Source organism: Muscardinus avellanarius (genome assembly GCF_963383645.1).
Source record: "Muscardinus avellanarius genome assembly, chromosome: 6".
Taxonomy (NCBI): domain Eukaryota; kingdom Metazoa; phylum Chordata; class Mammalia; order Rodentia; family Gliridae; genus Muscardinus; species Muscardinus avellanarius.
The window spans coordinates 22,050,138-22,062,335 of NC_137791.1; the positions used below are offsets into that span (position 1 = coordinate 22,050,138).

At 53.4% G+C, this 12,198-nt stretch overlaps 1 protein-coding gene across 1 annotated transcript in view; it reads left to right on the top strand.

The window, feature by feature from the left end:
• Positions 1-8,348, top strand: part of DCLK2 (doublecortin like kinase 2) — a gene marked incomplete at both ends in the record, with an annotated part of 153,542 nt that extends 145,194 nt beyond the window's left edge. Inside the window, 4 exons of the mRNA XM_080697721.1 lie at positions 3,274-3,370; positions 3,982-4,062; positions 4,872-4,988; positions 8,175-8,348. Coding sequence (XP_080553847.1) covers positions 3,274-3,370; positions 3,982-4,062; positions 4,872-4,988; positions 8,175-8,348 — 469 coding nt within the window. The remainder of the gene's footprint in view (positions 1-3,273; positions 3,371-3,981; positions 4,063-4,871; positions 4,989-8,174) is intronic.
• Between the last annotated feature and the right edge of the window lie 3,850 nt (positions 8,349-12,198).

The window sequence follows — 12,198 nt, forward strand, 5'->3', positions numbered from 1 at the left end:
GGCCGGCCAGGTTTCCCTCTGTGGCTGGCCCAAGTTGAGATCAGCTGGGAAAGGGTACGGGGAGCAGGCTTAGAGGAATGTGTGCTCACAACTCCCTCTAGCGTTTCCAGTTAACAGTGCAGCCTGGGAGGGTTCTTTTGTTTCTTGACATGATTTTGTTTTTGTTTTTAAGGCCTTTTATAATAAAAGTGAAAATCGGGCTGAACGGTATATATTTATCATGGAATGTTGCCCAATGACTAGCAGCTTCTTTGCGGGATGTAGAAACTAGTTTGGCTAATCTAAAGCACTCAGCCTACGTTCTGAGAGTGGCCTTTATATATTCTATTCAGGAGCAGCCTGTTCAGCCCAGGGAGCTTACTTTCAAAGTTCAAGAAAAGGCTTTCCCTCTGTCAAATTGATATTGCATTGAAAGAGACTCTGTAATGTTAAACACACAGAGACAGAGGCGTTCTAGGTGGTTCATAACTTACTATAATATAAAATATATAGAGAAAATTACGAAATTGGTAATTTTAGTGATATATGATTATAGCAGAAAATGGATTATCAACATAAATTTTTACATTAAATAAAATCCTTAACAAATATATAAAAATATTTTCTTTGTTTTATACAAAAGACAACTGCAACCCAAAGCTCTTGAGCTCAGATTACCTGGAGCCTATGGTCTCAGCGTCTCTAACATAGTATCTCTCATCCTTTCTTCTTTCTGGGATTTTGGCCTTTAGTTGTAGCTCAGTGTGAGCTTGCCTTCTGTTCTTTGACAACATCAATTTCATTTTCACTAAGAAGGAGATAGGTTTTCCCGAGGTGTCCTAAATTTTGTTTGTTGCTTAAGCAAGTCTACTCTTAGGGCTACTGACAAAAAGCCTTTATAGAACTGGACTGAGATTCTTGATGTTTCTCCTAATTCAATCATTCATTCATTCATTCTCTCTCCCTCCCTCCTCCCTCTTTCTCTCCCTCTCTCTCTCTCTCCCTCTCTCTCTCCTCTTTCTCCCTTCCTCCCTCCCTCCCTCTCTCTCTCTCTCTCTCTGTCTCTTACACACACACACACACACACACACACACACACACACACACACACAAGTGAAGTGTTTAAGCATAAAAGAGCTCATAACATTGGCAGGTCACCTTTTCTAACCAACTTGTTGCCAAAAGAGACTGTGCACAGACTTTTGTTGTTTCTGAGGTTTTGTCTTAATGGACAGTTTCAGACTTACAGTACTTTGATCCAAGGGCTGTATTGTTTTAGAATAAAAACGTGCCCTGGAGCCTCTCAGCCAGATGGCAGCGTATAAATGTGATGATAAATCCAGCGTGGGTTCAGTCAAGGCAGCTTTCTCACGTGGCTGGCCAGGAAGATAGATCATCTTTGGCTTTCTGTGCTTCGGTGGCTGCCACAGACCTTGCGGTGTGGTGTGATCGCCGAGGGTCCCTTCTCATTGCGGAGACGCCCTTGGGTTTGTTTGTTGGCCCAGACTGTGTTCCCTGGGCCAGTCATAAGCCACTGCTGCAGACACACAGCTTTCAGCTGTTGGACAAAATAAAAGCTCACAAGTTCACCAAATATAGGCCATTTGCGATTCCAGGAAAATTAGAGGGTGAATAGAATAGTAGGGATGGCTAAAAGGTACAGTTCTGGTTAGAGGTAATTTTTTTTTTAATCTTCTAACATTGTCTCTGGTCCTTTTGCTTTCTATAAAGGCTGCTGTGAAATTTCATTGTGTTAAGTGCGTTCATCATTGATTTTGAAGGGATGTTGAGCTGAGTTCAATCGGCAGGGATATAACCATGGAAATAAAATAAAACTTTCACCACCCAGAAAGAAATCTGTGTGCGCTGGAGGAGAATCGCACCCAGGCAGCAGCAAGGAGTCTTGCCCGGCCTGGTTGTCTGGCTGGACCCTTGCTCCTCAGCGGAGCTTTGCAGAGTGCGTGCACCAGCTGGCGGCCAGTCAGTGGGCCTGGGCTATCGTCAGGAATATTCACAAAGCTCACAAACGCCGTTCTGTCATTGCCCAGCCCTAGACATTGTTGTAAACACTGTGTGGCTGTTGACGCTGCCGTAGACCATGCATTTCTAGAAACACCACATTCTCTCCGTCCCCTTGGAGAGGGTGGGTAGCGAAACCCTGAAGGTAGGGAGGGAAAATTCCAGGGGAGTTGCACGCTCACCAGGCAGTGCCTAACTTCTGCTCCTCGATTTTGATCTTAGTTTCAGCCGTCCCTTCTGAGTTTTCCACTGGGGCCTCACAATGGCCCTAGGAAGCTCAAGTCTTGGTCCACGTACCCACCAAGTAGGGTGGGTGCTGTGGCTGTGGGAGTCAAGTTTTAGGAGAGGTAGGAGACATCCGACACCCTGAATCTTCTCCCCTGGTGTTTTCCCTAGTGCTGTCCATCCAAAGTCTAGTGTCATTCATTAGGCACCAACTGTGTGCCCCTGTGGGGGCGGGCAGGGATGCCTGGGTTGGGGGTGATGCCCACTGGGAGCAGCCGAGATGATTTGCTTTGATCTGCGTCGTCGTTCTAGTTAGTATCTTTGGGTGGGCTCTTCCTCTTAGGCTGAGTGTACGTGGAAGTCAGGTTCTGATGGTGGGCTAATGATGCCAGGGGTGTGTTGTCCTTGATTCTTCCTGTGTTGCCTGTTTCACTGATCTTTGCTGTTTCAATGGAAATGTAGACAGAGGATGATCACGTAGCTCTCACTCAGCTGTGCTGCTTGTCCACTCTGATTCCCACGAGAGGAAGTGAGGGCAGATGCTGATTTTTTCTTGAGTCTTTTTTATTGTAGTGAATATATATAACATAGAATTTACATCTTAACCACTGCTGCACCCCATGGGATGGGGTGCAGCTCTGTTGCCCAGGCTGGTCTCCAACTTGTGGGCTCAAGCGAGCCTCCTTCCTCAGGGTCCTGAGGAGCAGGGGTTCAGGCAGGCTCCCCGCGTGCTGGCTCCCATCTTCACCACTTCTAAGTTCAGAGGCACTAAGTCCATCCTCACTGTTGTGCAGCCAGGGCTAGAACGTTCTCATCATCCCACGCAGAAGCCCTGAGCCCATTAGATTTCTTGTGTCATTGTCTCTGCCTCTTTCTCCGATTCCCAGGCCGGTGGAAACACTATCTCGTGGTCTAAAGGGAAACACCGGCCACCTCAAGTGTAGTCATGAACACCCCAGCTCGCAAGACGACTCCTCTTCCCGTGAGTGTTTTGTTGAGAGGCCATTTGGTGACTTTGAATTCTCTTCCCTTTGTCTGTCAATAATGCAGTGAGAACAATCTCCAGGAAGATCTCTTCGACCAGATCTTGGCTGGGAAGCTGGAATTTCCAGCCCCGTACTGGGATAACATCACGGATTCAGCCAAGGTACCCGGCTGGGCCTTTTTCTGTGGGTTGGATTATGTCGCAGGGTCCTGACGACTGTGTGGGGGGCTGTGGCGGGTCGTCAGCGGCTTCTTTGACTTTTAATGTGTGGTCCTCCTTCACTCCCACCTTCTGGAAGAGAATTTGAAGTTCTTAACCAAATTCTGACAGCTGGACTGGCTGTCTTCTTGGCTTGCTGTGCCCCCCCCCTCATGCTCCCTCATCTCTATCCATTCATTCTTTCATTGAGTCAAGAAATACGGATTGGGCACCCATCAGAATATAAGAATAAACCCATTCTGAATAGCCAAAAGAGAAGAACACTGCAGTATCACCCTGTGAACAGTGATGATGGCCCAGGTCCCTGAGGGGAGAAGAGCGTGTTTCACGGAGCCTTGGCAGAGACCCTCTTGTCTGGCATTCCGCTGACGTGGGCAGCTGCATCCATAAAGGCCTGGTGGGCACCAGGGGAACGTGCGACGCCGGCTCTCGTGTCCAGTGGCTGAGCAGCGGGCACATTGTGTTTTGAATTGCTTGGTGCAAACTCCGATTTCGGTATATATGCTGGAATTTTCCCCTTTCTCTTCCTCCGTTCTCTCTCTCTCCCTCTGTAGGAATTAATCAGTCAAATGCTCCAGGTAAACGTCGAAGCTCGGTGCACGGCAGGACAAATCCTGAGTCACCCCTGGGTGTCAGTAAGTACCCACGTTCTCAGGGAACGGACCTCTGAATGTTCCGCCGTCAGCAGCAAGCCCGCCACTCCGCATCTTGCACAAGTTGTGTGTCCAAGTTCTATGGCAGAGGAAACGTCTGTGTTTCCTACTGAGAAGGTAGCGTGAGGCGCGCTCCTGGGGGAAGGCAGTCGGCACCAGGGGCCCGGTCCTGGATGCTGCTCTGTGAGTACCCGAGCAAGTCTCAGGCCCTCAGTTTCCCCACCTGCAAGGGCACAAAGGGGTTGGCTCTTCCGTTGGCCTGCTCTAGTTGGGAGGGTCTTTGAGGGCATGACACTACTAGGTAACAGTCGTTCTGTGTATGTATGTGGTGCTGATACTAAAAGCAGAGCATCCTGTGTGCGAGGCAAGTGCTCTACCACGGAGCTGCAGTCCGGTCCCAGGAATCACCTTTTTTTTTTTTTTCCTTCAGTATTGGGGATGGAACCCAGGGCCATTCTACCTCCGAGCTACACCCCCAGCCCTATTTTTTATTTTTTATTTTGAAACAGGGTCTCACTGAGTTGCAAAGGGCCTCACTAAGTAGTAGCTGAGGCTGTCCGTGCACCGTGATCCTCCTGTCTCAGCCTCCCGAATGCTGGGATCACAAGCGTGCACCACCACGCCCGGCTTCCAGGAATTACTTTTGAAAGATCATTGTTCCCCTAATCCTGTGGCTAAGAAGGGCCTGTGAAGGAAGAGGTCAGGGGGCTGCTGGAGACGGTAATGTTAAAGAAGGGACAGCTTCCATGTGAGGAGGAACATGACTGTATTTGGTTCTTTCTCTCCCATAGGATGATGCCTCCCAGGAGAATAACATGCAAGCTGAGGTCACAGGTAAACTCAAACAGCACTTTAACAATGCGCTCCCCAAACAGAACAGCACCACCACCGGGGTCTCTGTGATCATGGTAAGTGGACGCGGGTTCTGCTGGACAGCGTGGGTCTGGCTGGCCTGCTGCCGAGCCAGCGCTGAGGCTTGTGTGGTGGCCGGCCGAGCGCTTCCCTCGCTTGGAAGCCAGTGCCTTCCTTCCATGCTCCTGTTTCCATGTGAAGAGCGGCTCAGAGGCCAGGGCGCCCATCACACCCCGCTGCTTGGGCACTGCGGATAGAGGGCTGCACAGGCACAAAGACACCAGACCCATGAGTCCAGGTGCCAGGAGCTCACACCTGTCTGCTGTTACTTGTGGAGAGAGATGGGCCTTGGGTGAGAGTACAGGATAAGGAAATAATGTTTGGCCTGCTAAGAGGAGCAAGCTTTGCACCCTGTGCCCGGAGCTGAGGAGAGTCTATTGCAAAGAACTCGGGGGCCCAGATGGGATCAATGGCCACAGGCCCATGCCCAGCCTTTTTGAGATGACTCTTGGCCGAGGTTCTAGGATATTGGTTGTTACATCCCAGCCGGTATAGGCTCAGTTCTGGAGAATGCTGCTGTCCCTCAGGCAGAACCTGTATCTTGTGGTCTACAAGTGGTGTTATCCATTTGCTGATGGAGCTCAGCAGTCATATGTCAGCCCCTGAGCCTTCTCTGGTGCTGCGTGAACACGCAGCCTTTACGATGCTTTGTGGGCATCCCGTGCTCTGTGCATAGTCTGTCCTTTCTGTGATGCCGGCTGGTCCTGTCTGACCCGTGTTCCCTCCGCAGGTCGCCAGCTCCTGGCGGTAACTGCCAGATGGCGTTGTCACATCCGGGACCTGCGGAGAAACCCATAAAGCAGGTCTCTCTCTGGCAGTACCCATTCTCTGTAGCCCAAAAGCCACTGAGGTGGAGGAGCGCGTCCCCTGCTGGCCCTCTCCCGCAGGGACCTGGCCCCGGGCTTGGTTGTGGGCGACATGGGTGATGCTTCTGGGCCCTCGTCACCATTACCACGTGTCTGCGTGTCCCATCTTTGGGAACAGTTTTAAACATGTTTTTATTACTAAAAATAACCACAGGATGCCTCTCCCTGGTACATGTACGTCCTCATTCCTGCAGTGTATAAGTTTCTTGCATTTGCAAATGATAGTGGAAGTTTTAGAGTGTGTTTTGTGGTTGACTTGTTGGTCAACTGTTGTGCAACTTACAGTCAGGACCTTTCAGTTCCGACACCCCAGCGTTCTGCCTCCGCCAAAGTCAGGGCCTGAGGCTCCAGTGAGAAGTGACAGGAGAGGAATTGGTCAATAAAGGAGAAAGAGAGTGGAGCTGATGGGGCTGTCTGCATTTTTGTCTGACAGTTTGAATTGACAGTGTGAGAGGCTCCCCAGAGTTGCGTTCAGTACCCTGTTGAGACTGTGGGAGACCCTGAGGGGAATGCTGGTACTCACGCTGCTCCTCAGAGCCGCCCCAGGCCCTCTCTGGCCTGCTCTAGCTCCCTGTGCCCCCTGCCCAGCCAGGCGCACCCTTGGGAAGCGCTCTTGACCCTTCTCCCAGGTGGGTTGACTCTGGGAGCACGCACCCTTGGGAATGGCCCCTGAGATAGGTGTCTTTGTTAAGGCCTTCCTTCAGTTTCTCTAGCCACATCTCCAAAGCTGAGTTTTTATCAACAGAACAGTGTGATTCCACTAGCATTTGGGACGAGAGAAGGTAATTGGACTGGATAGGGCTTTGGTTTCAGAGAGGCCCCTGTGTTTGGATTATCGGACTCCGTCCCTGGTTCCTGGCACGCAGGAGGAGGGACGGTGCTTTTGTGGGATGGCTGCTTTCTCTGTCACCTGGGCTCTTCCCAGCCTCTGACAGTAGTGGTGGCCCCCTTGTGGTGAAGGGAATGCCAAGGACCATGTTGCTGCCCCTTGCAGAGGGGACAGATAAGCCCAGGCCCCGGGGAGTGCTGTCTCTGCTCCAGTGGCTTCTACTGGGGAATAGTTTGGGGTCATTTCCTTAATTGAAGATAGGCAAACTCTTTCGACTGTGTTGCTTCTGTTGAAAGTAAGTCTGGTTTCTGTCCCCGCTTCTCTCCCTCGCTGCCCCGCCGCCTGCATTGCTCCCCCGCCTAGGGCCAAGGCACCGGTATGTACTAGCGCTGGACGCTCCCTCTGCCTCGCTCCTCCGACAGCAAGAGAAAAGGAGAAATAACTGGGGCTTATTTTCTTCTACCCGGGAGAAATTTGGCGGTGGGAAAATTAGTGTTTGCCGCCTCTGTTTTGGGTGGTGGTAGGTGTCTGTCCTCTGACCGCAGCTAGTGGGATGAGTTCTGACCAGGCTGCCCACACTCGCCTCCATCCAGGCCAGGGGGCTGCCCTTGCCCTGCTGCCAGAGTGCGCCTGAGGCGGCCTGGTCCACGGGAAGCCTAGCTAAAGGCTTTTTTTTTTTTTTTAATTGTTGTTAAAGTGTTGAAGGAATCTGTAGTTCATTCTGCCTGCTCAGGGTAGTTAGGTTATACAGCACCTCCCTGTCTCCGGTGCCCCATCTAGCCCAGCTAGCCCAATTTGGGAAACCAAGATGGCAGTTTGATGGCTGTGTCACAAGACAGCAAAGAGGAAACACACGTAGATCCGCGCGGAGGACAAGGCGAGCCCAACTGACTTCCTGCAGAGGCCAGAAAGCGAGGGTGTCCTCCTGTGTGTGGCTGCTTCCCTGCTGTGAGGAGCTGAGCAAGTCTGAAATGCTGGGGTAGTGGCAGGAGGAAGAGGCGCCCCTCGCAGGAGAGACAGCAGAGGGAGGCCCTGGGAAGAAGCCGAGATGGCTCCATCGGGTCCTGGGCCTTTCAGCTCTCCTTGTGGTGCTGGGATGGAATCCAGGGACAAGCGCTCTGCCCGAGCCCCGTCCCAGCCCTGGGTTCCCGGCCTTTTAAAGATGATACGGCCACTTGCTTTAAGGGCATTGATTATAGACATGGCACCCGGGTACCTCCTTCATTCCTGGAAAGTTTCTTTAGACAAGTGAACCATCAGACAGAGCGTCTGGGGCAGGCAGGCAGCTCATCGTCCCAGCCAGGAGCCCGGGGAATGGGGGATCAGCGGCAGAGGGCAGCACCCACGACGGCGCTTTCACGAAGGCTCTGGTGGAGGCCTGACGTTATTTCTCCTCTTCTCCTTCTGAATCCCGTGCATGCTCTGCCGTGTCACGGTGGCCGCGAGCCCTCTGGGCTAACGTCACGTCTCTGCTGGTCTCTCCTCAGAATACGGCTCTAGATAAGGAGGAACAGATTTTCTGCGGGAAGCACTGTGCGGCCAGCAAAGCTGTGGAGGAGCCCTCGGCCGCTCCTCCCTCGGCCCAGGAGCCCCCAGCCCCTCCGGAGTCCCCCGCGGCCCCCTGCGAGCGGGCGGGGACCTGGCGCCGCCACCGAGACTGAGGCCGAGGCTGAAGGCGCCCTGGGGAGGCCGAGGCCGCTCTGCCCACGATGCCCTGGGCAGCCACTCCTGACTGCGCCCGTGTGGCTCGCAGGTGCCATCTTGGGCCTTCTGGGCACGGAGCCCGGCTTCTGGAGCCACTGCCCGCCTGGCCCGGCGCTCCGGCCTCAGCCTCCTTCCTGAGCGTCGCTGCCAGCCATGGAGACAGACACTCGAGTACTCGGCCGCCTGTGCTTCAGTCCAGTGGACACGGCGCTGCCTCCCCAGAGGGAGACCGGCAGCTTTTACTGAGGAGCCAGGACCGCCTCTCCTGGGCGCAGGCAGAGCGCCCCTGGGTCTTACTAGGGATGCAGACTGCATCTGTCCCTCCATCCTCGTCCTGCGAGAGGTGAGGGACACTGTCCTCTGCCAAGGGCGCTCGGGGACTGGCTGCCTGGCGAAAGAAACAAGCCCCGAGTGGACAGCCTGGTGCTTGGCCGCCGACCCCAGATGCCCATGGAAGCGCCGGCCGTGGCCTGGGGCGCTGGCTCCCTGGGACCACGGGTTATTTATTTGTACACAGACCTCGGAAGGTCGCTCCCTCCCCAACTCTCCCGTGTGTGTTAGGAAATGCTAATGACGTTGCCCTCTGGATTTGAACGGAAGGCTTGGTGCCCCCTCCTGGAGAGCAGGCGACCTGTGTCCAGAGTCCCTGCGAGGGGCTGACGCCCCGACTCACCCTCTGGAAGGCTGCTGGCAGTTTTTCCATTTTTCCACCACCTGCTCTTTTTAATAATTGTACATACTCGGTGTCTGATTTACCTGCTTACCTTCCAAGCTGGGGCGCCCTGTAGTTTATTCTCATTGTTAGATTTTGCCTTCTGACCAGTGTCCCCAACCTGCAATAAACTCTAACCTCTTCAGAAAAAGCCACGAGGCGGCAGAGGTTTCTGCGTGGTGGTCTTGTGTGGGGTGTGTGGTCAGAGCACCCCGCGTGGCCGAGCCGTGGCCAGCAGGGTCCCTGTGGGGCGAGGAGGCACAGAGGGAGCTGCGGAGGGGTCGGCTGCTCTGTGATGCAGGTGTGGGGACTCAGGCTGCAAAAGCCCCAGAGTCCAGAGGAGCCACTGGGTCACAGAAGGCGGGAAAGCCAGGCTTCGCAGGAAAGGGGGGCCCGGGAGGCCTTCTGTCTCCGGCTCTCCCCCTCAGCCACACGTCTGCTGGTCTCAGAGCCTTGAAAGTCTTGGTGCTGTCTGTGAGGTCCCGTGTGCCCATCTTTGGGCCCAGTACAGAGAGGCGGACATGGCTGCTCCACGCCTGTCCTCGCTGAGCCGGGGCCTTGTCTGCAGAAACCCACCGTGGCAGGGGCAGGCAGCGTGGCCTGCCCGACACCAGCCGTGCCTGCTCGCCTGCGCAGCTGGGCAAGGGACCCCTCTCTCCATTTTTTTCCTCTTTTTTCTTTTGGTGGTACTGGGGGTGGATCCCAGGGGCTTTCTACCTCTGGGCTATGCTCCCAGACCTATTTTCTGTTTTATTTGGAAACAGGGTCTCACTAAGTTGCTGAGAGCCTCACTAAGTAGCTGAGGCTGGCTTCGAACCTGTGCGATCCTCCTGTCTCAGCCTCCCAAGCGCGGGCATTACAAGCGTGCACCACCACACCCTGCTTCTTTTTCCTCTTTTCAACCTCTGTTCAAAACGGTTGTTGTGACAGAAATGTCTAGACTCTGCGTATTGAACACATTTGGCAAAACTACCCCCAGGTACCGCCATGTCTAAAATGTGACACATACTAGGACACGGGGCTATGCAGGACAGAGCGACAGAACTGAAAGGAAGAAGATACCGATTCATTTTGTCTTGGGGAAAGTTCTAGAAAGCAGTTCATTGCCCCATGGAAACAGAATGCCAACCACATGTTAACATTAGAAGAGCTAGTACTGTGTTAAAATTTAAAGGAACAGGTAAAGTTCGTTTTTGTAGTTTGTTCATTTATTATTTGTTCATTTATTATTTATTTATTTATTTATGCATGCAGGTCTGGGGATGGAACCCAGGGGCATTCTACCTCCAAGCCACACCCCCCCTGCCCTATTTTTTATTCTTTGTTTTGAAACAGGGTCTCACTGAGTTGCACAGGGCCTAAGTAGCTGAGGCTGGCCACGAACTGCGACTCTCCCGTCTCAGCCTCCCAAATGCTGGGATTACAAGCGTGCGCCACCAAACCCGGCTTGTAGTTTATTTAACCAAGGTGCAAAGCGCTATTTCCATTATTGGTTATTGACTATGACGTGGCTTCCTTGGAAAGATCTGGGAGCCAAAAATTGCACAGATCGCTGATTCACTGACCCAACAAAGGTGCTGAAATATTTTTCTCGGACTGTGTGGTTCGACCCTGTGCAGATCCCGGGTGGTGTCTGCCGAGCCACGGAGGCCGGTTGGCAGAGCCACCGGGGTGTGCAGCTCTGCAACCTTGGAACCTGGGGTGCAGATACAGCAACGATCACCAAAAGAGGGAGGAGCCCTGGCAGCCAGGGACCAGGGGGAAAAACTAAAAAAAACGTGAGGCATGATGCTTGATATCTCTCTCTGCACAAAGAAATGTCCTAAGCTAGGTGCAGTGACTCATACCCATGAATTCCAGCTACTCGGGAGGCTGAGGCAGGAGGATCCGAGTTCAAGGGCTGAGCAACTTAGGGAGACCCTGTCTCACAGGTGCCAGTCAGTGGTTGAGCTTCCTGGGCTCGGTCCTCGGTACCCAAAGAAAAAGCTGTTCTGGGGGGGGGGATTCAGACCCGTTTTCATTTCCCTGGCTGGCCAGCCCAAGGCCGCAGGCAGAGGTCAGCTTTGAGTGCTAAGTTGGAGACAGACTCTAATATAGTGCTGGACATCCCAGTACTTGGGGGCTGAGGCAAGAGGATCACAGGTTTGAGGCTAGCCCTTGCAACCTAGTAAGGATCTCAGCAACTTAGAGACAGTTTCAAAAAAACTAAAGGCTGAGGGTTGAGGATATAGCCCAGAGGTCAAACACAAACAAAACAAGACAACCTCCTGGGTTCAACCTCTAGTACCAAAAAGAGAAAAAAAGCCCTCCAGCGATAGACTTGGAATTAGGCACGCATGTTAGTTTATGGACTCTGAAACCCTCGGCGTTGGAGCCTCACCCAGCCCCGGGGATGGACACTGAGGCCCCGACTTATAACCACGGTGAGTCTCAGCGCGGTGGGGAGCGGGGACTTGGGGCGCCTGGTTCCAGGGCAGGTGCCGGGCCGAGGGCCCCTTCACAGTCAGAAGTGCCGAGGCCCTGCGTGTGCTGAGGCGGAGGCAGTGTGGAGAATTGCCGGGAGGCTGAGGAGCTGTCCAAAGCAATGCTGCTGAAACGTTAGTCCCGGGCCACTGGGATGGAAGGGAGGGTGTCTGTGACTTGGCTTCCTCTTACCCAGGGGTCTTAGCTGGGGTGGTCTTGCTGGCTCACATGGTTGTGTGCATGTTTTGGGGGGGTCTATTGGGGTCTGAGCTATTTGTCTGTCCATCAGGCCCCTGCCATGGTGGCTGGAGCCGGGCCTCAGCCCTCCCGTAAGCAGGACCTCAGGACACGTCCAGCGGCTCTCGAGGGGACACCGTCCATGCTGAGGTTGAAGCTGGGCCTGGGATCAGTCTTTCCACGTAGCCAAAGCCAAAGCTGCAGCGCGCCAGGCTCATCCCGCCTGATGCCCCCACAAACTTGGCCTTGGAGAGGAAAAGTATTCCTGACGTTGCAGTGAATCAATCACTTCCTGTTTCTGGCATCTGGCCGCTGAGGTCTTGGAACTCACGGGAGCACTTGTAGTTCATCGTCTTCCCTAGTTGTCTCTGAGGTCGCCCGCACTCGGGCCAAAC